Source organism: Misgurnus anguillicaudatus, chromosome 14 (genome assembly GCF_027580225.2).
Source record: "Misgurnus anguillicaudatus chromosome 14, ASM2758022v2, whole genome shotgun sequence".
Classification (NCBI taxonomy): Eukaryota; Metazoa; Chordata; class Actinopteri; order Cypriniformes; family Cobitidae; genus Misgurnus; species Misgurnus anguillicaudatus.
The window spans coordinates 26,455,625-26,483,314 of record NC_073350.2 but is presented as its reverse complement, the minus strand read 5'-3'; the positions used below and the strand labels follow the sequence as shown (position 1 = coordinate 26,483,314).

General features: G+C 38.0%; 1 protein-coding gene across 4 annotated transcripts in view; it reads right to left on the bottom strand.

Moving 5' to 3' along the window:
* The window catches only part of diaph3 (diaphanous-related formin 3), a 391,776-nt gene that overhangs the window by 140,973 nt on the left and 223,113 nt on the right, over window positions 1–27,690 (bottom strand). For all 4 annotated transcript variants that reach the window (XM_073876167.1, XM_073876164.1, XM_073876165.1 and 1 more), the window contains 2 exons: window positions 21,318–21,447; window positions 10,091–10,215 (listed from right to left, as the gene is read on the bottom strand). In XM_073876167.1, the coding sequence (XP_073732268.1) occupies window positions 10,091–10,215; window positions 21,318–21,447 (255 nt within the window). The remainder of the gene's footprint in view (window positions 1–10,090; window positions 10,216–21,317; window positions 21,448–27,690) is intronic.

The following is a 27,690-nucleotide window of genomic DNA, read 5'->3' as shown; positions in this document are numbered from 1 at the left end:
GTCTCGCACACCCAACACGCACGACCGCCCACTCCTCGTTGATGTATTTTTTGCCGCGCGCACCAAGTATAAACAAAGCTTGAGTGTGTATTAGTACATGTTAACAATATACAAAAGGTACAAATCCCAAAGTAAACGATAATGCGAGTTATCATCTACTACAGAAATCTCTTTTCTTGGACTACAACAAACACACGGATTGAAAGCAACAGTTTACTTCCTGGGATTGGTGATGTAGACAAGACCGACATTACCATAATTCCTTCCGCTTTGGACTCACAGCCTGTAAATTAACTCCTGTTAGCTTTGCATTGTGAGCGAATCTTTCAAACATGGTAAGGACTGCACGTTTCCGGCTGATGTCAGAGGTATTCAGGCCAATCACACCATACAGATTAGCTGGCCAATCAGGGACACTGAGCTTTTCAAATCCATGCATTTTAGGAAGAGAGTGAAATCTGAAGCTACAAAAATGTACGGTATGTGGAAAATAATGTGTTTTTTAACCACAATCCACGCAAACACATTGTATTATACCAAATACACAAAATAACGTTGTTTTTAAGCATTGAAATAAGTGCTCTTTAAGACAATACTACAAACTCTACTAGTCTCTCTGTGTTTTTGTTTGTGTTTGCCTCTCACAGTGTCTACCTCAACTACAAAGTTTATACAACAAAACACAAACAAGAAAATCTGCTCCTAAGCATGGCAGTATGTCACTTTCGTGATTCGTTCAATTTAATGAATTTATTTCCATAATTTAGAGTAAATGTGGTTGAAACCACTGCAGTGTACATGGCAGATATCTAGTAAAACCTAATAAGTATGCTTGAAATCTAAGTGCGACAGCATGCACTTCTGCTACGGTTATATTAAGTAATTCACTTAAACAGTATCCAAACATTTTCTAAAGCTTGTGTCCTGTGATTTTAATTACCGCTAATAACTGCTGTGATTCTGCAAAGATCCAAGCAGTGAATCAATGACTGCTCTTTATCCAATTAAAACTGTGCTTGTGTGTACAGTACGAAGCTATGCAAAACATGCAATTTATTGGGATGTATGCACACAGGCATTTTATTCACCAATAAACAATTACAGATGGTAAAAGTGTACTTGCAGTTGATGTACAGTAGGAAAGCATTATGTTTCACACTGAACGTGTTTAGATATAATGGTTGCATGTGAGCTGCAAACCTAAACGGCTGACGGATGTTCTGATAGAAAGCCACACCGGACACTCAGGAAATGATTTTATCCAGATTTGTTTTTTCACTTTTCTGTAGAAAATTCAACTGAAAAACTCCAACAAAAGCATACATGTGTTAGGGTTGCATGATAAATCGCATGTGATTGTCATGCGCATCCCTTCAGTACACTGTAAAAAAATTCCGTAGAAATTACAATGTTGGGTTGCCGTTAATTCACCGTAGATCTACATTTATGTTATTCACTGGCAAGAGTTTGTTCAAAGTTAAATACATTTTAAATATTTATCTTTACAGAATAAAATTATACAATAACAGCCTCATGCAAAGCATTCTGGGAACCAGAAATCATCATCAACCTTTTTCTGTTTTTGCTTCAGATTTCCTAGAATGTTTTGCTTGATGCTGTTATTTTAGTTTTACTCCGTAAAGACAAAGACTTGTAAATGTTTAATGTTCATTTAACCTTGAACAAAATGTTGCCAGTAAAAACATAAATTTAAATCTACGGTAAGTTACAGCAACCCAGCTGCAATTTGTACAGATTTTTTTACAGTGCAAAGCCGGTTTCTTGCTTTCTGATGGAGTGGCATTTACTACACAAACCAGGCAATACGTCCGCAATAATGAATGCAAAGAAAGCACAGAAATGTTCATATTTCACCTGTACAGCACACAAACACGGCTGACTGAGTCAAATCAAACATACTGTATGTAACCTCATATTTTGGTGTTTCATACATACACTGATGCTCTGCCAGTTTTAAATAGACATACAGACACACATGAAAGAGAAATAATCTGGGTCTAATCCGTGCTGTGAGGTCAGAAATGCCTGTGTAAAGATGGAAAGCTTTTCTCAAAATATCATAACTAATATTCAGACTTTGATGTGGTTTTAATTAGTAATCCTATTTGATGTTGCAGCCTTTTATACCCACCACTCACCAAACTTCCAAAAACGTGTGTGCGTGCACGTGTTGGATCAGTGTCAAAAACCTTTGTTTGGGTGCTTGTTTGAGCATTTTAATGTGTTGTAAACACAACCAACCTACAATGAAAAAATCCACATTGAACCAAAGCGCTCTCATTAAATATGCCGTTTTGATTATCATATCAATGTGACGTCACAAAAACAAAGCCCCGCCCACAGCCACTGACTGACTGGTTAACTTTACCCAAAAGCTTTTCTAAATGCTTGTTAGCACATTGTAGCACCAATGCGGCTAAAGACCCAAATAGAGGATTTTAGACATGCTATAACAAACGATCTGTGGGGGTATTTTGAGCTACAACTTCACAGTAGGGATGCCAATTTATGCAATTTTCCATATTCATTGATCGTTTAATTGAGCGATCAATCAATGAAATAATCGTTAACAATAATAGTGCAATAAGCCCTTACTGCAGTGGCATATAGCCAATATAGCCGACATTCAAATATTTTATTTTATCTAAATAACATGTGGGATTTATAGTGGGATTGTAAAATGAGTCAATAAGTTGGAGTTTTAATAAAATCAGCCATTTAAACTTATCTCGTAATGAAATATAATGACTAATAGACACAGTGTATAACTCCGCCTATTCTGTATAACTTTCTTTCAAAATAAAGGTTTCATTATCACAAAAAAGTAGTGTTAGCAGCGTTGCTAGGCTAATCTTGCAGGCTTCCCTGTATGTTAAACACATGATGTTAAAAAGCCCAGGTGTGTGCTTGGCATCAAACACCATTGTGATCATGGCTAGTTTAATTTCTGCGCGCTCGCTTCATTTTTTTCTCCTGCTGTATGTTTCGCGCATGCCCGCCCTCCTAACGGCTCGACCCGCCCCCCTTGAAGGTCAAGTAAATTTGATTAGATTTCCTTTGAAGCGCCAGAGAACAATTTGTTATTTTATTAAACAAACTAAACAGCCCGGTTTTAAACTCATAGACTCATCATTTAAGACGCTCTTTTTAAAATATTTTGGGTCAACCTCTGACACAGATTTAAAGCTGAAACTTAATAAAATCCTATCAGAAGTCTAGAATGTCATTGAAACACACCAGTGGCTTTGCTGTCATCAGTATTAAACATGTTGCCCCTCGAAGTACCCCTCCCCACAGAGCTCCCACATAACAAATCACAATTTAACCCCTGTATATACATACCCAACCAACCAACCAACCCCCCCCAAGCTTTAAACCTATGGGAAAACCCTGCAATCGTTACGTTTTATCGATTAATTTTTTATCAACAATTAATCGAAGATCGATGTGTTAGCATCCCTACTTCACAGACACATTTTAGGCACACCTGAGACTTACATTAATCTGAAATGTGCCCTTTAAAATATACCAAGTTGAGTACTTATTTAAATTAAAGGAATAGTGCATTTTCTTAAAAAAAAATAAGATAATTTACTCACCACAATGTCATCCAAAGCGTTGATGTCTTTCTTTGTTCAGTCGAGAAGAAATTATGTTTTTTAAGAAAAACATTGCAGGATTTTTCTCATTTTAATGGACTTTAATAGAGCCCAACATTTAATTCTTAACTCAACACTCAACAGTTCTTTTCAACGGAGCTTCAAAGGACCCCAAACGATCCCAAACGAGGCACAAAGGTCTTATCTAGCAAAACGATTGTCATTTTTGACAAGAAAAATAAAAATATGCACTTTTAAACCAAAACTTCTTGTGTTGGTCCTTTCCTGCATGACCTAACGTAAATGCGTAGCGACGTAGAGAGGTCACGTGTTACATATATGAAACGCACATTTGCGGACCATTTTAAACAATAAACTGACACAAAGACATTAATTAGTATCAGTTGACATACAACAACGTAGGAACGGTCCTCTTTCAACACACTTGTAAACACTGGGGCGGAGTTTTGCGTTCGTCCTCTGTGACCTCTTGACGTCATGACGTATTGTGTGGGGTCACGCTGGCGCATCACAACCGGATCTAGACGACGAGAAGTTGTGGTTTAAAGTGCTTTTTTTTTCTTGTCAAAAATGACAATCGTTTTGCTAGATAAGACCCTTATGCCTCGTTTGGGATTGTTTATAGTCCTTTGAAACTCCATTGAAAAAAACTGTTAAGTGTTGAGTTAAGTAATAAATGTTGGGCTCTATTAAAGTCCATTAAAATGAGAAAAATCCTGCAATGTTTTCCACAAGAAACATAATTTCTTCTCGACTGAACAAAGAAAGACATCAACATTTTGGATGACATGGTGGTGAGTAAATTACCTGGATTTTTCTTTTAAGAAAATGGAATATTCCTTTAACATACAAATGTTAACGTCAACAATAAAAGATACAGGAAATCTTTTCTCCTCCCTATTTAAAATTAATAACTCTATTTTGCTATCCTCACGACGGGCGATTACATGGTTAGTTGCATTTCATAATATGCCTTTAGCATTTTGTCCTTGCTATTCTTGACCCCATCAGGAGCCTGCACCCTCTTTTTCACAACCCACCAGCATCACTGCACTAGATAGCAGCTGTGCTCTTTCAAAGTTTGTGTGTGTGTGTGTGTATGTGTGTGCCTGTGCTAAAGCAAGCACAATCTCCACTTTAGATTTAATTACTGTCAAAAGTGCATATCTATGCTCACCTCAATTGTATAATCAGGCAGGTAAAAGTGACCATCAGTTAGAAATCACAAGAAGTGGTCATCCACAGGCTGTACGGTTATTCTCGATCCCACACATCTCAGTCCAGGACTCACTACAACAGGTCCACCATGACTTATTCATAATAAAGCCATGAACAACAAGGGCAGACAGGCCGAAGAGTCTGTTCTTGTTCGGCCCACTCGCGAGACCTTCAGAGAGTTCTTCCTCCAACATATGCCCACAAACCTGCTCTGTGCATCTCCTCCGCTGAGAGTTGGTTCACACGCCCTCCAAATACACCTGCTTCAGCTCTCTGATTAGGAATAAAATAGAGCGCAGGGGACACGTTCACCTAATGAAAGGACAGACGCAGTATGAAGGCAAGAGATAAGACTTCATTAACTTGAAAACGGATCTAGTTTCTGCTGCTTAGAGCTCAGAGGATGGGCAAAATCTGTGCCGTGAGCGATGTTAACTGCAGCAGGGAAAGAGAGAGGAAGGTGTATTGTGGATTTTTCTTCTAAATGACAGGCAACGAAACAAAATAAAGAGAGAGTGAGGTTGATGGCTGACCCTTGAGCAGAGGGATAGAAAAACATTGATTTTCTCCTGAACACCTGAGCTTGTTAGACACTCTCATATTGTATAGTGTACACACACTCAGACCTTTAAAACACACTGTCTCTCTCACGAAACCTAGCGAGCTGACTCTGTAGTCAGTATTTTAAGTTATTACCCAACGTATGGTTAGATAAACGCTGCATGCTTGTGAGTCAAATCGAGATTTATTTATGGAGCACAATAACAGCAGTTGACCGTCCCATAGAACCCATAGAAAATGTGATGTGATAGTTCACAATTTTTTTTTTAGTTATGTCAGTATTTACCATAGACCATAAAAAAGATGGACGTAGTGTCCGTGACGTCAACCATAGGTTTCTGAAGATTGTTTTTTAAGCTTAAAGTAGGCGGTGCCTGCCGTCGCCATCTTGCCCGCGCGTCACTGTGCATCACTCGCGGATAGTCGATAATGGGTAAAGAGACGGGACGTGGGTGAAGCTGAAGTGGCTGGTTGCTGAAACCACGCCCCCTATCTAGACTCTAGTGACGGCAGTGGCTGTTCAACCGTCTCTCAAGCGGCCACGCCCTTAATTATGCAGAACTTTAAGGCTTAATATCATTAAAATGGATGAGTTACAAAAAATTCACCCCCCTCACAGTTGTCATGAAGCGCAAAATTAGCTATACTGTAAAGTTGGGCATTTTAACATGGAGGTCTATGGGAATTTACTCCCTTTTGGAGCCAAAAAATAAGTAAACTATCAAAACACTAATAAGAGCCATATACTCTAAGGGGGTGTTCGCACATCAAGGCGTTTACGCTGACCGTCGGCGTTTGTTTCCAATCGAAGCGCCACGCTTTTCAAAAACCCCAACAGCTGGCGGGTTTTGTTAGCACTGAGCACCATAAAATCTCTGAGCGCCAAGAGCTGAAAAATGTACAACTTTGGGTGAAACGCTCAGCTCGCCAATGTCACTTCTTACTTGGCCATCCAATCACAGTGGAGGAGGGGCAGGACAAATATAACAACAACCAACTGGCGTATCATTCAACAACTGATAAACAAAACAAAAGGATCATAGCAACCAAAGCGCTCAGCTGAAAAAAGCAGGCAAGCCGCTACAGTCAGCGTGCGCCGGGCGTTTTTAGCCACATTTAAACGCTTTGGTGTACACACCCCTTAACTGTTTTCCGCCAGTGTTTTTCGTTAAAAGTTGCCAGTCAGCGTCAGCATTTTTCATGATTTTCACAAAAGTTTAATTCCTTCCAGAAAATGTTCTCCTTTTTAATATATAAACATACAATACAGGGAGTGCAGAATTATTAGGCAAGTTGTATTTTTGAGGATTACTTTTGTTATTGTACAACTACAGTGCTCTTGGTCAATTCAAAATGTTAACAAACCCTCAAACCTGAACATTTAAGTAGTAAAAGTGAAATTTTTGCTTTATTAACAGAATATTTCTATGAACATCATTATTAGGCAACTATTAGTGTGCAGAATTATTAGGCAACTAAATGAAAAACAAAGATTTTACCATCTCACTTGTTTTTTTTTCAACTGTTAAAGTGAGAATAATAAACAAACTCTACATTTACAAAAAAATTAATAAAACAATAAAAAATAAAACAATATATAGACTCAGTGACCAATATAGCCACCCTTCTTTTCGATAACAGTCACAAGCCTTCCATTCACGGATTCAGTCAGTTTCTTGATCTGGTCTGAACCAACATTTTGTACAGCCACAACCACAGCCTCCCAGACACTGTTCAGAGAGGTGTACGGTTTACCTTCACTGTAAATGTCCTGCTTAAGAAGGGATGAAAAGGTCTCAATAGGGTTTAAGTCAGGTGAAGAAGGGGCCATGGCATTAGTTTTTCATCTCTAAGGCCTTTACTGGCCAGCCATGCAGTGGAGTACTTGTGATGTATGTGATGGAGCGTTGTCTAACAAAATAATTAGTCTTCTTGAAAGATGCAAACTTTTTCCTGTACCACTGCTTGAAGAAAGTGTCTTCTACATTACAGGCAGGCAGGCACAGACAGGTATTATTAAACATGAGCTTGTTGGACCTTTTTGGGTTGAAAATGGAAATAAAAAACAACTCTCAGACCTACTGTCAATTTTTAGAAGACACTTTCTTCAAGCAGTGGTATAGGAAAAAATCTGCATCTTTCAATAATACTTTTTTATGCAAGACAACGCTTCAGCACATGCATCAAAGTACTCAACTGCATGGCTGGCCAGTAAAGGCCTTACAGATGAAAAACTAATGACATGGCCCCTTCTTCACCTGACTTAAACCCTATTGAGACCTTTTCATCCCTTCTTAAGCAGGACATTTACAGTGAAGGTAAACCGTACACCTCTCTGAACAGTGTCTGGGAGGCTGTGGTTGTGGCTGCACAAAATGTTGGTTCAGATCAGATCAAGAAACTGACTGAATCCGTGAATGGAAGGCTTGTGACTGTTATCGAAAAGAAGGGTGGCTATATTTGTCACTAAGTTCATATATTTTTACATTTTTTATTGTTTTATTAATTTTTTTGTAAATGTAAAGTTTGTTTATTATTCTCACTTTATTAACAGGTGAAAAAAACAAGTGAGATGGTAAAATCTTTAAAAGCATTTAGTTGCCTAATAATTCTGCACACTAATAGTTGCCTAATAATGATGTACATAGAAATATTCTCTTAAGAAAGCCAAAATTTCACTTTTGCTGCTTGGATGTTCAGGTTTGAGGGTTTGTTGGCATTTTGAGTTGACCAGGAGCACTGTAGTTGTACAATAACAAAAGTACTCCTCAAAAATACAACTTGCCTAATAATTCTGCACTCCCTGTATATCAAATAAAAGAACAGACCATCTGCTTAAAAAAAAAATACCATCCTACCTTCATTAGTTCTCTTATTATCACCTCTCAAATATGGGTAGGTTTCTTCAAAAACATAAAATTTTGAGCAAAAGGCTGAGATAATTCCATGTTTTGATTAGATCGAGATCAGATTTAACCACCTGGTTGATAATAGCGCTATTGCGGAAAGCCGGAAATACTTGTCATTGGCAGGGAAGCATTTTCTCTTAATTAACGAGTTAACTCTTCAATGACTTTAAGCCTGAAGTCTGCTTTGTATGTGTACGCAAAAAATTTGATAATTTTTTATTACTGACCATTTACTTGTTTTTAACAATATTTTAAATGTATACGAGTTAGGCTAGTAGTTATTTATAATGGTTATATGGGTGTTTTATGTACATCATCGTCTATCATGCTTGAACCAACGAGATATGGTGAAGAGAGTAGTCAGGAGATTAGTGATGATGTAGGATGTCTGTGCCATGAATAGTGCAACATCTCCAGGTGCTTTTTTGAGAACCAAAAAAAAAAAAACGTTATGTGCACCCCTGAAAATAACAAGATGCGTCACTGGAATCGATTTTAATGGGGACCACATCGGTCAGAATGGCCGCCCTAGTCCCGCTATATAAAGAGCCAATCGTCAACCAGAATCCTCTAGGAAAGGGACTTTGCGCATGCTAACAATAACAATTAAATGGACTTTGGTTCGAAACTGATGATTTTGGCGCTGCAATTAAGCCATACAGGAGCAAATTCTAAAGATGCTAAAATTTGTTTGCCCTTTAATACTAAAAACGTTATGCTTCGTTTACATGCAATACTGTACATCCTGCAGACAGTCAAGCGTTCAAGGCTTTCAAAGTATACTGATTCACTATAAGCCCTTATGGAGACCTTCAACAGTATGAATGTACAGAGTAAGCCAACGGTGCAGGAAATTGCCGGCACAACACAAAAGAACCAAACCAGTGCAAACAAAACAAGCAAACTAGGCAACAGAAAATTGCAGCATGGGATGAAGAAAAACAGTACGGGTGAGAGGAGAGGATGCTGTGGGGTCGAACACAGTCCACTGCGCTCCACTATGTGGCTGGTGAGCAAGATAATAACCTCCCTTGGTAGAGTCAAGCCAGGCCAGCGTGAAGGGTAGAGCAGCCGGGTCACAAGCATCCACCCCAGGCATCCTGAACACCACACATTTACAAGTAAATCATTATTCAATTGTAAGAAATGAGAGTAAATGCATTAAGAGTGACATTTGATGATCAGTCTTGCCACTGAAATGACTGAAAATAACCATTTTCGCCTGACATAACCATAGCACTGAAAAAACACAGTGAACTGTACACTCCACAAACACCAAACAAAAGATTCACTGTGGATTTTCTCGGCTTTAGTCCATTCAAGTAGCGCCCCGGTATCTCCCTTGGCAACGCATTTGGCCTTCATTGACATTCAAAAATTTGCCATTTGCACAGGAGACAACATCCAGACCACAGGGAACTGTTTTCAGTGGAGTGACAGACAGCGGGGAAAAGAGCAAACAAGCAAAGGAACAAATACATGAGAGTACGACTCCATTATTAAACCGTCTTCTGTTTCACACACCGCCCGGTGCAACTCAACGTGAATAAATAATTCACACACACCGACATAAACTCTGATTAGTGTTCACGTGTGCGTGTGTGGTTGACAGGGGTGTTAGAAAATGTGTTTCCACCATGTGTTCGAGAAATAACAATGCTGCTAGCATAACAATGAAAAGAGTATGTGACACGAATAACGGTTAAAATAAGGGAACTAAATCTAGCGTGCGTGTGTATAAGCGTGTACATAAAAGGATATTGCCATCTTGCTGTAGAACAGGTCCTGCTGGTCATCTGTAGAGCCGAACGTTTCCAGATCCTTCTCCAACTGCAGCAGCTGTATCTCCATCTGTCTTAAACTCTTCTCGAGGTTTTCTGCTGATACTCGAGACACACATACACAGTTTTAAAACAATGCACTGGCATGCTTTATTTACAACGAATACGTGACCCAGTTTGTGAAAACCCAGCTAGATTTATTTGCGATTTTCAACTTAAAATCATCCTACAAAATTTAAAGGGCATTGTGTGAAATTTTTACCATTTTAATCTCAATTAGATTGTGAGACTTTAGCCTGGATTTCATAGACAGGGTAACAAATCATACCATCAGAAGAAAATTCAACAGTATGATTAGTTAAGTATGATTTAGCAGTGGCGGCTCGTGACTGCTCTTGCGAGGGGCGCAAATTCAAAATATGTGTTCAGAGTGTCATGTGTTGCTTGTGTTTTCAAAATATGTGTTTGTTGCATCATGTGAACCATCTGCATCATGCGTTTGGTCAAAATAAGTGCCTGCTGCACACGCGTCAAAACCGTTTATGATAAAAGAGACGCTCACGTTCACAAAATACACGCAAGACACTCCATTAACACTGAACTCTGATTGCGCATGAGATTATCTGGCAAACGCGAGCGTCTCTTTTGTCATAAACCCTTGGACGTGTCTGCAGCGGGCACTTTTTTTGACGGGACACGTGATGCACACAGGTTCACTCGACGCGCAGAACACGTATTTTGAAGTTACGAACCACACACATGACGGGCTACATACATGTTGTGACGAACTTCGCATCGAGCACCCTAGAAAAAAGAAGTCACTGGCCGCCACTGTGATTTTGTATGATTTAAAGAAAAGAAAAAAACTCAAGTCAAAACAAAAGTTTTGATCATTTATGAAGAACACAGTGGTCTCCAACCTGGCTTACATTACTTTTTAGTTACCTTTGCGTTACTTTTTCTTGGCTGAGGCTTGATCTCTTTCAAGCCTTGCAGGTGATTATTATGACTGAAAAGTTCTGCATTCAGAAATTGCACATTTCATCACAAAAATGTCGAGCTCTGACCTGCCATCTCAGTTTCTGAATCAAACTGCACTCACACAGGCATATACACATAGATTGCATAATGTGACTACGTTCAGTTTAAATCAAGTAAATATTTTTTTAGCAAATTAATGAAACTAAAAAAGTAACTTGCATTCCTTTTTTTGAAAAATAATGTGTACATTTAAAAATAATGCGTTACTGTACTTGTTACTTCAGAAAAGTAATATTATTACGTAACGCACGTTACTTGTAATGCATACCCCCAACACGGAGTATAATAGCTCAGAGAAAACTCATCCTTATTTCTATTTAGCTTTTATTTATTCTTTCTTTTAAGATATTCAGGTATATCTGCCTCAACAGTTTAATCAATTCAGGTGTGAAAAGCTGAGCCGTAATGCGTGGAAACTTTGCCATGGCAACATTGTGCTACATCCTAAGTGCTGTGTTTTGCACACCTGAAGCGTGCATGCAAGTGAAGTGTAAATTTGCGTAGCCAGACACACGTAAGGTTGTCAGGCATTGGGTTTGCATGTAGTGCCAGAAAGCTGCGCATCACACGACATTAGATCAGTATCACATTACTGTGTCTCTCACACACAGATGACTGAACACTCATTCATGGAAAAATTTCCTTTACCATGTATAACAATTGCAATGTTATCCTTTTATCACAACTACTCAATTTTGTCCAAAATATATTATTACAAAGTAATGTTTGGTCTTTATTTCCCTGCCGTCTCTCATGTATGCTGGAAGTTTGATGAGGTAATTACGTGACTTTAATAAGAAGCTCAGTTTTGATTAAGCAGAGACTGTTTGGAGGGGATGATCATGTTCCATGCACAGTGTTAGCTTAATGTGATGGGACACATTGACTGAGCCTCACGGACTGAGAATTGCCTTTAATATCTTCAGCTTAGCAGGATATTTTCATGCATTTTCATGAGGAATTGTGTAAATGTTAAACTACTTAAATGGTAATCTGCTTAGGGCTGACTTTTTCTTTTCTTCCGGTCCTTAGTGATTTATATGTGCTTAAATGGTAAACATACCTTTGTTAAAAATCCTGGTATTTATTAAAAACGATTACCAAAACAAGTATTTAAAAGTGCACAAAGTTTGATCAGAATGACTAAACAAATTAACAGGAGCATGAATCAAACACTTTATAGATCATGGCAATGGAGGTTTAACTAAGAAACCAATACAGATTTAGCCACCGGCCGCATCTCTAGCTCCCTCTGATGGAGTCAAAGCACAGAGAGAGAAAGAGAGACAGAGTAATAGAGGTAAATGTCTCTATCTGGACTCACTGTTTTGTGCCAGCTGGCACTGCCACTCTGATTGCCACCCAAGAGTCCAGTGCCAACACATTCTAAAGCATGTGTGCACACAGACCAAATTTATTGTATATTTGTTTGATTGTGCAAGCAAGCTGCTTTGATTTCATTGGGTCTAATCTAAACCCTGAACTACATGGATATAAATGATTCACATCATGCAGTGTGCTGACGAAAGGTCTGCTATTATTTTTCTTGACCCACAATGTTTGCCAAGTGTGAATAAGCTAAAAAAAATCTCACAGACTTCCGACAAAAAATCCCCACACGGCAAAAAATGATTTTCAAGAAAAAAAATGTCTTAGTATTTTTGTCTTGTTTTCAGAAAAATATCTAAAAATTCTTAAATTAAGATGCTTTTTCTTGATGAGCAAAAAGACACAAGAAAATAAGTCTAGTTTTTAGACCAAAATATCAAATTTAAGTAATTTTTGCATAAAACAAGCACAAAATCTGCCAATGGGGTAAGTAAAAAAATCTTGAACATTTTTCTTAAACACTAAATTCAAGAAAAAAAATCAAGAAAAAATTGCTTACCCCATTGGCAGATTTTTTTGCTTGTTTTATGCACAAAATAACTTAAATTTGATATTTTTGATCTAAAAACTAGACTTATATTCTTGGGCTAGACTAAATGCTAAAACATTCACAAAGCGCTGTACAAAGATTAAAAGTGCACGCATTGAAAAAAGATAGGTATGTATTAATTCATCTAAGTTGACGTAAGAACATAGTAAAATATAAAAAACGGTGTATTATTTGCATAAGATACAATGAGCTGCTTTTAAATGAACACTCCCCAACTATGATCCTTAAAAATGCTATGTCTATTAACTATCTAGATTTTATCATGCCCTCTCTGTGACAAGTAAATAAACAAATAAAAAGCCTGGAAACAGCATGCAAGCGCACTATGGTAAACCACATGCTCATAACTAAAGATACACACTCTAATGCATCATCCATTAGCACACATTAAAAAAAATCACCTTAGACCCAACCACACTGCAATGAGATAGAAAACCATAACAGTTACTGAATAACAAGAGCAAATTCTTAATGAAAGCATCTCCACCTCTTAGAAAGACACTCGCATGTACACATACACAGAGTGCTTGATGTGAGCTTTAAAGGGCGCTATAATGGAAGTAATATCTGTAAAACAATCACAGGGACACATTCACTGTGTGGTGGGGATATGTTACCCATAATGCCATTTCAGCTTTGATGAAGGACACTAGAGCAGGCAGCACTAATGAAATGGGGAATGAGAGGCGAAAGATGGACAGAAAGGAAAATGAAACAGTAATAAAAAGTTGCAGAGACAATAGCAATAAGAGAAGGACAAAGTGGACATCTTCCTGATTCTTGAAAATTACAATTTTTAAAAGGGACATCTGACTTTTCCATGTTTAAGTGCTATAATAGGCTTTATGCCCAGCTGCACTACTTCCTGAACTTCAGCCAGCTCCTTGTTTCCTGTCTGCCATTATTGGACAAACTGATTAATCCAGGGGTGCCTGACCTCAGTAGTCACAACAACAATAATCAGACACACCTGGGTTATTCAGTTTGTCCAATAATGGCAGACAGGAAACAAGGAGCTGGCTGAAGTTCAGGAAGTAGTGCAGCTGGGCATAAAGCCTATTGGGTCCCCAGTGCTTCTATCAACATAGAAAATGTGAAAAAGATCAACCCTGTAACTTAGTGTTGGTAAACCATTCTCTGCAAGCATTTGAAAAAATAGGTAATTCAAATTTGGCTTCCCTTGCAGGGCTCGAAATTGCGACCATTCTGGTCGCATATGCGACCGAAATTTAATCTGTGCGACCTTAAAATATATTTGGGAGCATTTGTGCGACTGCCCATTTTGTTGTGACGCGAGTTGATTGTGATCCTGCGTGCTGGCGCTGTCCCAGGTTCAGTGTTCTCTCCAACGATACATACCCAATCAAATTTCACCATTAAGTTCTTGCGTTTAATGAAGACCGCAGATTGGCTAATATGAGCGTCAGTCATTCCTTGTTGCCGTGAAGCTGCTTGCGAGCATGACGAGAGCGAGCCGATTACAGCCAAGGTTATTACTGTATTTTTTGACGACGAACCGGATTCAAATGTAACTCCACCACCGGAAAATACAAGTTGACATTAAACATTTCAGAGAGAGTGGCTTAAAGATTTCGAGTGTCTCCGCTATGAAAATGTAACTTACTGTGTTTACTGTAAATCCTGTGAAACGGCGTAAATGGCGGAATCAAAACATTTTAAGCGCCAGACGTACCTTGTATAAACAAGGCGCAAGGCGAAAGTGCCAAAAACACAAGACGTGTCATCACAAATGTGTTTATTATTGATGGAGACACCGAACTGTCTGTCAAAGAGTGTTTGACAGTGTATGTGCGCATGCGCTGGTGAATGGACATCCGACAAACATGTGGTCCATGTTGATGTGGAACACGACAATGCTGATGGTATGTTTTTGTTGTATTTTTTAAAACATTACCTATTTAGTAGTAATAGCATCCTGGTAATGCAGTTATCAAAAGCAATATATATTAGCCTTCTATATTAAGGTCACTTTTGTAATGTCACAATTAATCAGTGTTTTACGTGTTTGCTAGGTTTTCTATTGTAATCATAATTATGTTACCTATAACTGTTACATTTTTTATTGCTGCTATACTATTTCAACAGCATTTGGGTATTATGTTAGGAATCTATGCAGGAAAAAAAAAAAATTAAAATAGAAGACCAAATTTTAAATGCTGGCCATAGGATGTGTATAGCCCATTCGTGGTGTTTTTTTTTTTCTAATAAAATAAATCTATTAACATATACATTGTAGTTGAGGTGCTTTTTAATTTTTGGATGGGTGCGCCTACATTTTTGCTGGTGCTCCTAACTCTTTAAAGTTGGGAGCACCAGTGCTACCAAATAAAAAAGTTAATTTTGAGCCCTGTAATGCCATTTCAGCTTTGATGAAGGACACTAGAGCAGGCAGCACTAATGAAATGGGGAATGAGAGGCGAAAGATGGACAGAAAGGAAAATGAAACAGTAATAAAAAGTTGCAGAGACAATAGCAATAAGAGAAGGACAAAGTGGACATCTTCCTGATTCTTGAAAATTACAATTTTTAAAAGGGACATATCATAAAAATCTGACTTTTCCATGTTTAAGTGCTATAATAGCCTTTATGCCCAGCTGCACTACTTCCTGAACTTCAGCCAGCTCCTTGTTTCCTGTCTGCCATTATTGGACAAACTGATTAATCCAGGTGTGCCTGACCTCAGTAGTCACAACAACAATAATCAGGCACACCTGGATTATTCAGTTTGTCCAATAATGGCAGACAGGAAACAAGGAGCTGGCTGAAGTTCAGGAAGTAGTGCAGCTGGGCATAAAGCCTATTGGGTCCCCAGTGCTTCTATCAACATAGAAAATGTGAAAAAGATCAACCCTGTAACTTAGTGTTGGTAAACCATTCCCTGCAAGCATTTGAAAAAATAGGTAATTAAAATTTGGCTCCCCTTGTGATGTCAGAAGGGGATAATAACGCCCCTTAATCTGCACTACTCAACCACAAAACTGCAGAGATCAGCTCATTTGCATTTTAAAGGACACACCCAAAATTTTTGCTCACCCCTATATAGTGGCAATTTTTGCTATAATAAATTATCTATATGGTATTTTGAGCTAAAACATCACATACACACTTTGGAGCACCAAAGATTCATTTTACAGCTTAACGTCTTGTGAAATGTCCCCTTTAATATAGTCGAAAAGCTAGAGTAAAGATGTTTATTAATGGGGTAGAAACTAAATAAAGTTTCCCCAAGAAAAATTATTTTATTTAAGCAGTGCAAAAAAAGCATAAATTTGGTACAGTATAAACAGGTTGAGAAATGTGCTCCGCTATGATGTCACAGATAAATCTTCTGATTCATCCATGCAAAAGAGCAGTGGATGTTAAACTATTAACTCTTCAGAAAGTAACACAATTTATTTTATTTTTCAAACACAGATGTAGACGCACATTTCTGCGGTGCAGCTTTAATAAATATCCTTGTTTTTTATGCACGCTTCATTAATAAAAATGTCTTTTCAAATATTTCATTACATTTCTCTCTGCCTTTGAAACTGCTTTTTTTTACTAATGCAACCAATCACGCACAGCCAAGAGGAAAAATATTACCTCAAAAGGATAGTTCACCCAAAAATTAAAATTCTGTCATCATTTACTCATCCTCATGTTGTTTTAAACCTGTATGAATTATTTTTTTTCTGATGAACACAAAAGATATTTTGATAAATAATAGTAAACACGCAGCATATAGAGACCATTGACTTCTATAGTAGGAATAAAAAATATGAATGAATTTAATGGGTACCATCAACTGTGTGCTTACCTTCATTTATCAAAATATTTTCTATTACAATACTTACATAATATTTTTTTCCTACTATGGAAGTCAATAGACACTATATGCTGTGTGTTTATCATCCTTTATCAAAATATCTTTTGTGTTCATCAGAAAAAAGAAATTCATACAGGTTTACAACAACATGAGGATGAGTAAATAATGACAGAAATTTCATTTTAAAGTGAACTATCCCTTTAAAACATCAGAGCTTAGGACAGTATAGTGATCCACCTCAGTGACCTCAGAGCTTCTGTAGGGCCCTATAATTTCCGCGATCACGGAATCGCGGACGGAATCGCGGAATTGGCTAATTAACACGGAATCTAGTATAAACGCGGAATTTCGCGGAATTTTACATATTTTGAATAAAATTATGTTTTTGTGTGGGAGACGAACGTATGTCTGGGGGAAATGCAGACCGGGGGACGTAAATCTGGGCGACACGCCCCCTCCCGTCGTTTCAGACCTCCTCCAAAACACTGAAACCAAACCATGGCGAAGCGGCTCTCCACGACTCAGCTTTCGTCAGAGAAAAAATTAAGAAATTCGACGCTAAGCACTTAGTTCCGAGCAGGTCTCACATGACTTTTATGTGACCGGAGAACTGTTCGTTTGGAAGTTTAGTCAACACTCTGTTCACGGTGAGCGCAGAAAGATACATGCACTCTCTCATCCATGTCTGTCTCACTGTACCTCTCTCATGTGCACGCGCTCATGCATCTGTCCGAAGTGCGAACACAAATCCTCATGTATTTGTTCAGTTTTATGCATTTCAAGCGAGCTGAGGCAAACTAACTATCCCTCGCATTTAAAATATAATCATCTGCATCATGGCGCCGCTCTCTGTCTCTCTTTCGCTCGCACGTGCAAAGAGCTGCGTGCTTATGCTGTCCTAAGTCAGATCACTATCCTGTGTATGTTTGTAAAGTTATATGCATTTCAAGCAATTGTGTATAAAATATGGATCGCGTTCCGCTGGATTGATGTGTTTAAGGCACTTCTGAAGGCACCACTGCGTTGACACCTTGTTGTAGCCTCCTGCAACAACACTAAAAAAAACAATGCATTGAATTGAGTTGTGTGTGCGCGTGCGCGCGCGTGTGTATGTGCGTGTGTAAATGCATCTTTTATAGTCATTAAGTAATTCTGTTATCCAGTTTTTCCCCCAAATCATTTACATTTTAATCATTAACATTAAAAGGCACACTCTTTTTATGACTAAAATAAAAGTAAAGGGTAAAAAAATATAATTGCCAAAAATTAAAACGGATAAAACGGAATTTGCAAAAATTAAAACGGAGAAAACGGAATTTGGGAAAAAATAAAACGGAATTTGGGAAAAAATAAAACGGATTTTATAGGGCCCTACTTCTGTTGCAGAGAAGGAGGGTCATATTAGACTATACCGATAAAAACGGCATTGTCTCATCCCGTGCTGGGGGAAAAATCTGTATACATTACCAAAACTCGCTCCCTAATACAGACAGTGTCATTGAAATCATATTTACTGTACATGCAAACTCAAAAATAAACTTTTGGATTATTTGTACCCATCCCACTTTTCTGTTATCTAAAAGCAATAGGTAATGCAGTCAGGCGGTCTGGTTGCCCTGTTGTGACTCTGCCTCCAAGGCTGCCGAGGGCAATGTGACCTCAACACAACAGCCCCCTGCTTCTCTGTCTGCTAAAGCACACACAAACAGTCAGAAAATGTCTGGATATTTCAGTTTATTTTAGTGATTTATCCTCTCCATCTGTTTACACGAAGAGTTACGATAGTAAAATTCACAGATCTGACACACTTCACTTGCATCCACTAATACGCATCCCACTGCCATTTATTGTTTGAATACGAGCTTATGATATTTTCTTCAACCCTGACTCTCGCAAACCGGGTCTTCACAGAAAACTTAATTACTACAATATCATTAAGACATCATTTACTTAATTAAGCCATTTCGTTGTTGGCTGCCACCCAAAATGTAGGTGTTTTGGTCTCCACAATGTAAAACCTGACCCACACACCCCAACACACAGAGGTTGACATTATCTCTGTGCCCAGGGTTGCTAATAAAGTGTGTGCAACAAAATGAGGCCGTGAAGTGCAAAGGACATTAACACTGATAGAAGTCGACAATAAATTACCGTCACACTGTGGTATGGAGTTCAAACATCAGGTATATTGTAGGGTCCCTTGTTTCAGATTTATGTGTGTGTGAGGCCAATACTGAATGATATGCTTGTCTTAAGGGCTGCTTGGAGGCAAGAAATTGTGAAAACTGTGTGTGGGTCTGAGGTAAACATGCATCTATAGCCCTTTCACACACAGAAAATGCTTCTGGGATTTGTCCTGGGATCTTTGGTTTTGGTTCATTCACACTGTCAATGATTTTCTGAATAGTGACGAGCTCCCTGATCTCAGCTTAAGTCCAGTTTGCAGACATTTCTCATCTTGCATTTAAATACTGTGTCGAAGAGCTGAACGATAATTTTCATCTTCACTATGGCACAGCCCATTACGGCACTGATTCTGCCTTTTGTTCAAACAGGATGTGTTATGTAAATGTTTAGGCAATGTTACTAGATCCCCTGTACATGAGCGATCCCAGAACATTTGCGGGACGTGTTTGGGTTCACACAGAAATTATTTGGGATTAAAGTGTGCATTAAGTAATAATATTACTTTTTGAAGTAACGAGTAAAGTAACGCATTACTTTTTAAATATACGCATTAATATTTTGGTTACTTTATCAAAAAAAGTTACTTTTATAGTTTAATTAATTTGATTTAAAAAAATGTACTGAAATAAACTAAACGTAGTCACATTATGCACTCGTACATGCCTGTGTGGGAACAGTTTGAGTCAGAAACTGAGATGGCAGGTCAAAGCTTGACATTGTTATGATGAAATATGCAATTTTTAATGGCAGAACTTTTCAGTCATAAAAACACCTGCAAGGCCTGAAAGAGATCAAGCCTCAGCCAAGAAAAAGTAACACAAAACTAAAAAAAGTCATTAGTTACTTTTTTTGGGAGTAACTTAAAGGTGCAGTGTGTAAATTTTAGCTGCAGTGGTGAGGTTGCGAATTCAGGGCTCCAGACTAACTTTTTTCACTAGGAGCACAGTGGCCCCCAACTGAAAATTTTAGGGGCACAACCAGAAAATTTAGGGGCACACACCGTAAATCAACATGCTAACCAAATATTCACATTTCTTCTCATTTCCACTGTATTACTAATAAATACTTGATGATAGATACAGAAAATACAATGTGCTGTTTCAAATTCAGTGTCACATTTTATTGTGCACTTTTGGAAAATAAGGTCAAATTTACTGGTTGCACATGTGCGACTGGATGTAAAATTCAGTGGCACACTCTCAAATTTTAGGGGCAAAATGTCACCATTTGGGGGCAGTCTGGAGCCCTGGAATTGCAACCAACGGCTCAGACCACTGCTCACCCATCGCTTTTGAAACGCATAGCTACGATAGCCACCACCGGAAAACAACGGAGACAACTTAGTAAAAAAAAGTTTGTCCGTTAAGGGCTTCTGTGGAAACATGGTGGAACAAAATGGCGACTTCCACGTAAGGGGACCCTCTGTGTATGTAGATAAAAACGCCTCATTCTAAGTTAATAAAAACTTAACAGTTCATTATAAAAAGGTCTTTATACACCCCTAAAAATATAGTTTTGTATATTATTTTGCATTTCTGTGAAGAGATCCTTTAAAAAATTACACACTGCACCTTTAATATTGTAATGCATTACTTTTAAAAGTTACTTTCCCCAACACTGATAACTAGTAGGGATGTCCCTAAGCAATGAAAAGTGTAAAAGAGCTAAAGGTATTGCTAAATAAAGGCTTAAAACGTGTTCCTCCATCAATATTACTGTGCCTGTGGTCGAAGTGCTGCAAACTAAGTGTTCTTCCGCCATACAATATAGTTCTAATTTGTTATCCGCTTTAAAAAAAAATCGCCACGTTTTATTTTGTGCCACCATACTTACTCGTGTTACTACTCATGTAACAGCCTTTAAATAGGGAAAACATGGAAGTGTTTGGTGGCTTCTAAATTCATCCCTGTGTGGATCTTAAGGAATGAATGGGGCTATGCTAAATGCTAACACACTCACGACGCGCTGTACAAAGATTAAGTGCACGCATTGAAAAAAGATAGGTTTGTATTAATTTATCTAAGCTGAGGTGAGAACATAGTAAAATATTAAAAAACTGTGTTGTTTTCCTTTAAAAAAAAAAGTGTCCCACAGACTGTTTTAAACCAACTAGACACCTGTTTAGAGACCAGCTAAACATATATAAGGAGTCCATTTCAGTCTTGCTAATGTGAATATTTGTCACTTCTGTGCATGCGTATGTTTAAGTACCTCGACTGGCCCGATCAACATGCTGTAGATCGTCAACAAACTTTAGCACTTCAGGATATCTTTCCTCACAGATCTCCGCCAGGAAGTGCAGCAGAGTGGACTTCTGATCAGCTGATTTAGTGTCCTTCAGCTGAGGGAGTAAAAGAGAAAAGCGATCTGATTAATGTGATATGGATATTAAATATTAATAGCACAACATCCCTTGTGTAACAGAAGAGAGTGGGATTATAAAACTGCCATAGTCGTTTGTAAAATCCATGAATATAAAAGGTGCGTTAAACACATTCAGGTTGCTAACACTTTTACAAGTAACAAGGGAGTCCATAGTAAGATACAACTTTATGACATGGGTACAGCTGCACTCTTAGTACATTCTCAAAAGTAGACATCTTCCTATAGCCATCAATGTATTTAAAGGAAAACACCACCGTTTTTCTATTTATTGACAAATAAATAGACTTAGACGACGCACAGTAACATCATCACTCCTGACTACTCCCCCTGTCGCTCAAACTTCTGTCAATATTACTGCGCCAGAGGTCGAATGATGCAAACTAAGTGCTCTTCCGCCATACAATATATTCTCATTTTTATCCACTTAAAAAAATCACCACGTTTTATTTTGTGCCACCATACATACTCGTGTAACTACTCATGTAACAGTCTTTAAATAGGGAAAACATTGAAGTGTTTGGTGGCTTCTAAATGCATCCCTGTTTGGATCCTAAGAAATGAATGGGGCTAGGCTAAATGCTAACACATTCATGACGCACTGTACAAAAATTAAGTGCATGCATTGAACAAAGATAGGTTTTTATTAATTTGTCCAAGTTGAGGTAAGAACATAGTATAATATTGAAAAACTGTGGTGTTTTCCTTTAATAAGCAACACTATTTACTAATATTGTTTTAATCATTCATTACATACTGCACAGGATATATGCATTAGGGCACATGAGTAAAATGTGTTTATTTTACCCACAATGCAAGTGTACTGGCATTCTCCACCGCTGCCCAAAAGTATAAAAACAACAAATATATTTGTTTCCTATAATGTGAACAGAACGGCAGAGAGAGAAAGAAGAGCGGTAGATGGAGAGAATCTTGAAGGCACCCATCAGCAACAGCCTTCTTCACGTCTGACAAGTTAATTTGATAGTACACCGAAATTGCAGCCGGACCAGAAAAGCAAGACATTTTCATTGTCAGTTATGATTATCATTGTGGCACAAGGATACAAGGCTTTTGTAAAAGGCTGCACAAAAAGCATTTGATTAACATGGATAGCGCAAACATTATTAAGCTCTGCTGGGTGGTGTAGATGCCTGATTACCTTTGGAGGGTTGGGAGGGGGGTAGACGAGAGAAAAAGAGATGAAGTGAAAAAGGACTTTCAAATGAGGCTCTTGAAATTAGACAAAATTGGAAAAATCGACTTTCCATCTAGTCCATTTTTATAGTCTCCTCTCTCCGTAATTTCTTTAAATGTATGCGTTTTGACACGGGTTTTGTGCTAGATACGCATACAGGGTTCAACTGGATAACTGCAGTGTCAGAACATTTGCAAGCCGTGCAAAGCGTTAGACTGATGGGTGAGGATGAAATTAGATTTTGTTGCTTTGCCTGACAGGGCTTCTCAAATATACCACACACATTAGGATGAATGAAGGACCAAGATATTCTTTGACCTTACTTCTGTTTATTTCTTCAAACCAATATTATAAAAAAAACTATGTCTAAATTTATGTCTAGGTCTCCGAAGTTTGCAGGTAAAAACATTCATTGAGGCTCTGATGAGGAGCGGGTCCAAGACACGTTGAATATCCTTTGCTGAAGAGATCAAACGGTGACGCTAAAGTCACTCCCTCAAAGATAAATACTTTCAAGTCCTTTGACAACTAAATGTGCTCAATAAACCCACTGAGAGCAAAAATAAAGACACTGACGGTTTAACCTCAGAAAATAAACAAACAAATCGGATCAAGCGAGACGGAGCGAGAGATCAGGACGGGCCCTTAGGCGAGAAACTTGAAAAAGTAAACAACACGCTTTCTTTGTCACTCCTGTCCATCAGAAACTGCACTGCTATTTGTGGATGTACAGTGTGACGGATCACAAAACTCAAGGTCGGTTTACATTACGGTTTTTGAGGCACGGATAGGATCATTTTTTGGATCAGCAAAAAAAAGGGGTGGGAAAAATCTAATTAAAACAAATAAAGAAATTACAAACATTTATAAAAAAGAACAAAGATGCACATTAAGTAAGGTCTAAAATTAGCATTACGTACAAAAATAGAATCAAATAATAATAACACTGTATTTATTGTATACACTCACCTAAAGGATTATTAGGAACACCATACTAATACTGTGTTTGACCCCCTTTTCGCCTTCAGAGTTGCCTTAATTCTACGTGGCATTGATTTAACAAGGTGCTGAAAGCATTCTTTAGAAATGTTGACATATATATGTAGGATAGCATCTTGCAGTTGATGGACATTTGTGTGATGCACATCCAGGGCACAAAGCTCCCGTTCCACCAGATCCCAAAGATGCTCTATTGGGTTGAGAACTGTTGATTGTGGGGGCCATTTTAGTACAGTGAACTCCTTGTCATGTTCAAGAAACCAATTGGAAATGATTCCAGCTTTGTGACATGGTGCATTATCCTGCTGGAAGTAGCCATCAGAGGATGGGTACATGGTGGTCACAAAGGGATGGAAATGGTCAGAAACAATGCTCAGGTAGGCCGTGGCAATTAAACAATGCCCAATCGGCACTAAGGGGCCTAAAAAGTGCCAAGAAAACATCCCCCGCACCATTACACCACCACCAGCCTGCACAGTTATAACAAGGCATGATGGATCCATGTTCTCATTCTGTTTACGCCAAATTCTGACTCTACCATCTGAATGTCTCAACAGAAATCGAGGCTCATCAGACCACGCAACAGTTTTCCAGTCTTCAACTGTCCAATTTTGGTAAGCTTGGGCAAATTGTAGCCTCTTTTTCCTATTTGAAGTGGAGATGAGTGGTACCCGGTGGGGTCTTCTGCTGTTGTAGCCCATCTGCCTCAAGGTTGTGCGTGTTGTGGCTTCACAAATGCTTTGCAGCATACCTCGGTTGTAACGAGTGGTTATTTCAGTCAAAGTTGCTCTTCTATTAGCTTGAATCAGTCAGCACATTCTCCTCTGACCTCTAGCATCAACAAGGTATTTTCGGCCACAGGACTGACACATACTGGATGTTTTTCCCTTTTCACACCATTCTTTGTAAACCCTAGAAATGGTTGTGCGTGAAAATCCCAGTAGCTGAGCAGATTGTGAAATACTCAGACCGGCCCGTCTGGCACCAACAACCATGCCACGCTCAAAGATGCTTAAATCACCTTTCTTTCCCATTCTGGCATTAAGTTTGGGGTTCAGGAGATTGTCCACACCAAATGGTCAAATGACAAATTCAACAAATTGAACAGGTGTTCCTAATAATCCTTTAGGTGAGTGTACATTAAATATAATTATTATTTTTCAGAGCTACAGAAGTGATTTTCTCTTTGTCTTGGGTTGTTTAATTAACATTAATGACACAGACTAAAGTAGGATATAATTGAGGTTACTGTCGCTTTAAGATAAGCACGGACTGGTTTCTGCCTAATCTATACATAAACTTGAGACATAAACAAATGTTTTTATTAGAAAAAGAATACTGTGGAGATTATTTGTTTGTATGTGCCCTGTCAAGAAAAGAAAGATTTTATGTTTGGTTGGTCTGTGTGAACATTCTTCAAAATGACTCCTTGGTGAGAAAAAAATGGCAGAATTTTTGGGCGAAATGTTTCTTTAAAGTCTGACTGTAACTGTGTTAGTATACGGTCTGCAGTCTTTTATCAGGTCTTCAAGGAGACATGATGAGCAGGGAGGCATTTCATTATCCCAGAGAGGCACTAATGCTGTTATGGCCATTCTGAGTTTTAGCACCACACTGAACGAAGGTATGAAAGTGGTAAAGAATAAGATGGATGATTAATAAGACAGAAAAAGGGAGACAGCCTGTTAAAAGAAATGAATGGCAAATCACCATGGAAACCTAAGTACATCTGCAATGGCTGGCATAGTAATTAATTATACTCCCCACCTGCCCTTCATCTGAATTACCACTCGCAAAATTTCACCCACTCCCACAAAAAAAATCTCATTAAAGGGTCTTAACTAGGGCAGAAAAATCTAATGTTGCGTTGTATAATATACAGAACAACGTTACATTAGAGAAAATATAAACTTTTTTTTAAATTGTGAGTGCTGCTAGACTAGCATACCCAAAGCCTGGTTCGTTTGACTAGTGTGATTTGGCCTCGGTAAGGGGGTATATGAGTGCGCCCCAGTCTGTGCAAAACTCACTGCTATGATGCTTTTGTCAAGGGTTGGCCAGGGTGTTTGACTGAGCACAATGCTATGATGCTGATATGGGTGATTCTCACGAAACCATTGAAACACCACGGCACTAATGATTTTGGCTTTAAAATGTGTAATATAGTAAGATTAAAAAGCATCAGAATTAACACAATACTGTGTTCTACCTTGCAAAATGTGTGATTTCAACATAAGAATTTATAATTGTAAATTTTATCTTATTTTCTGCTGAAATTCACATTACCGCAAGGGTTCCGGCTGTGTTTGAACATGTGTTATGTTGTAATTTAATCAAATTAACACAAAAATATTAAGGAAAAAAAGGATGTTTTGCTAGACTACTTTAGATGACAGAAAAAATATTTACTGAATATTCATGTATAATAATAATGTAGAAAAATTAGGAAAATGATGTGTCCATGCCTGATGTTCTCATCCTCCGCAACACTTTTTGAGAACAGTTTAAGCACACATACAGAATTTTAATAAAGTTTGATTTTGAGTGACCAAGCACATGGACCAGTTACTTCAAGATGGCTACCAGGTAAGATCATTTTTTTACAGTTAATTTGAAATATTGTCTTGTCAGAATGCTTACACGACATTTTGATTATCATTACCGCAACAGATGCTTATTAAATGTTAATTTAATTAATAGAAGCATAATACTTTGATTTTAAATGCATGTGCAGAATCTCCAAATTATGTTCTTTCAGGTTTGTCATGTCATTTTGAAAATATGTCAGTGTTGATGTTTTCTGACTGTTGCGGTAATGAGATTTTTTAGGACTAATTTTTTAAATTGTTACAAAAACTGTTAAATGATAAGTAAAAGTTTTTAAACTAATGTTCCCATTTACTCCAGACTTTGTTTGTCAATGTCTGGTGGGGAAAAAAAGTAAATTTAAGCAATTTTTACATTTTCATGCTTGAAATTTTTAAAACCAAGTTTTCGTGAGAATCACCCATATACTGCAGTCTTCTGGGTGGTTAACATGGGACAGGCGAGTGTTGTTTTTAACTCACTTGGTAGAACATTGTGTTAAAAAGCACCAATGGTCCAATTCAAGTTTTTATATTTCCTTTGGTGTGTAAGAGTACATGTTAACGATATGCAAAAGGTACAAATCCCAAAGTAAACGATGATGCGAGTTATTGTCTCCAACGCAAATCTCTTTTCTTGGACTACAACAAACACACGGATTGTAGGCAACAGTTAACTTCATAGGATTGGTGATGTTTAGAAGACCGACATTATCATAATTCCTCCCGCTTGGACTCATAAATTAACTCATGTTAGCATTGCATTGTGACCGAATCTTTTAAACATGGTAATGAGCGTCACGTTTCCGGCTGACGTCAGCGGTATGCAGGCCAATCACATTTATAAATCCATGCGTTTGAGGAAGAGAGTGAAATCTGGAGCTACAAAAATGTACGGTATGTGGAAAATAGTGTGTTTTTTAACCATAAAAACACACAAACACATTGTATTATACCAAATACACAAAATAACATTGTTTTTAGCAATGAAACGAGTGCTCTTAAACTGTGCAGGGGTCATGAGGTCAATCATTAGGGAACACACACACTGATAAAATGTATAGATGGTAGTGCGATGGTAGTGCACTGTAAGTTGCTACCTTACAGCATCTGCCAAATGCATAAACATGAATGTAAAGATGTAAATAATGAAAGATTGCTATCTTTTTACGAGTGCCTATATTAATTTCATTTCTTCAAAAGTTTTACCCGAAAACATGGTCTAAATATGGTCATTTAAAAAGGTAATAGCAACAACTTGAAGCTGAATACTTTTTAGAGAGATAATCTGAGTTCCAGTACAATATACTATGCTGATACTGCCTATTATTTTCAAACGTAACTGTCCGTAACCTGGTTATGCGGATATCCATTAGCATTAATATTAGCTTATGCACCTGACCAAACAGCAAAATAAAAA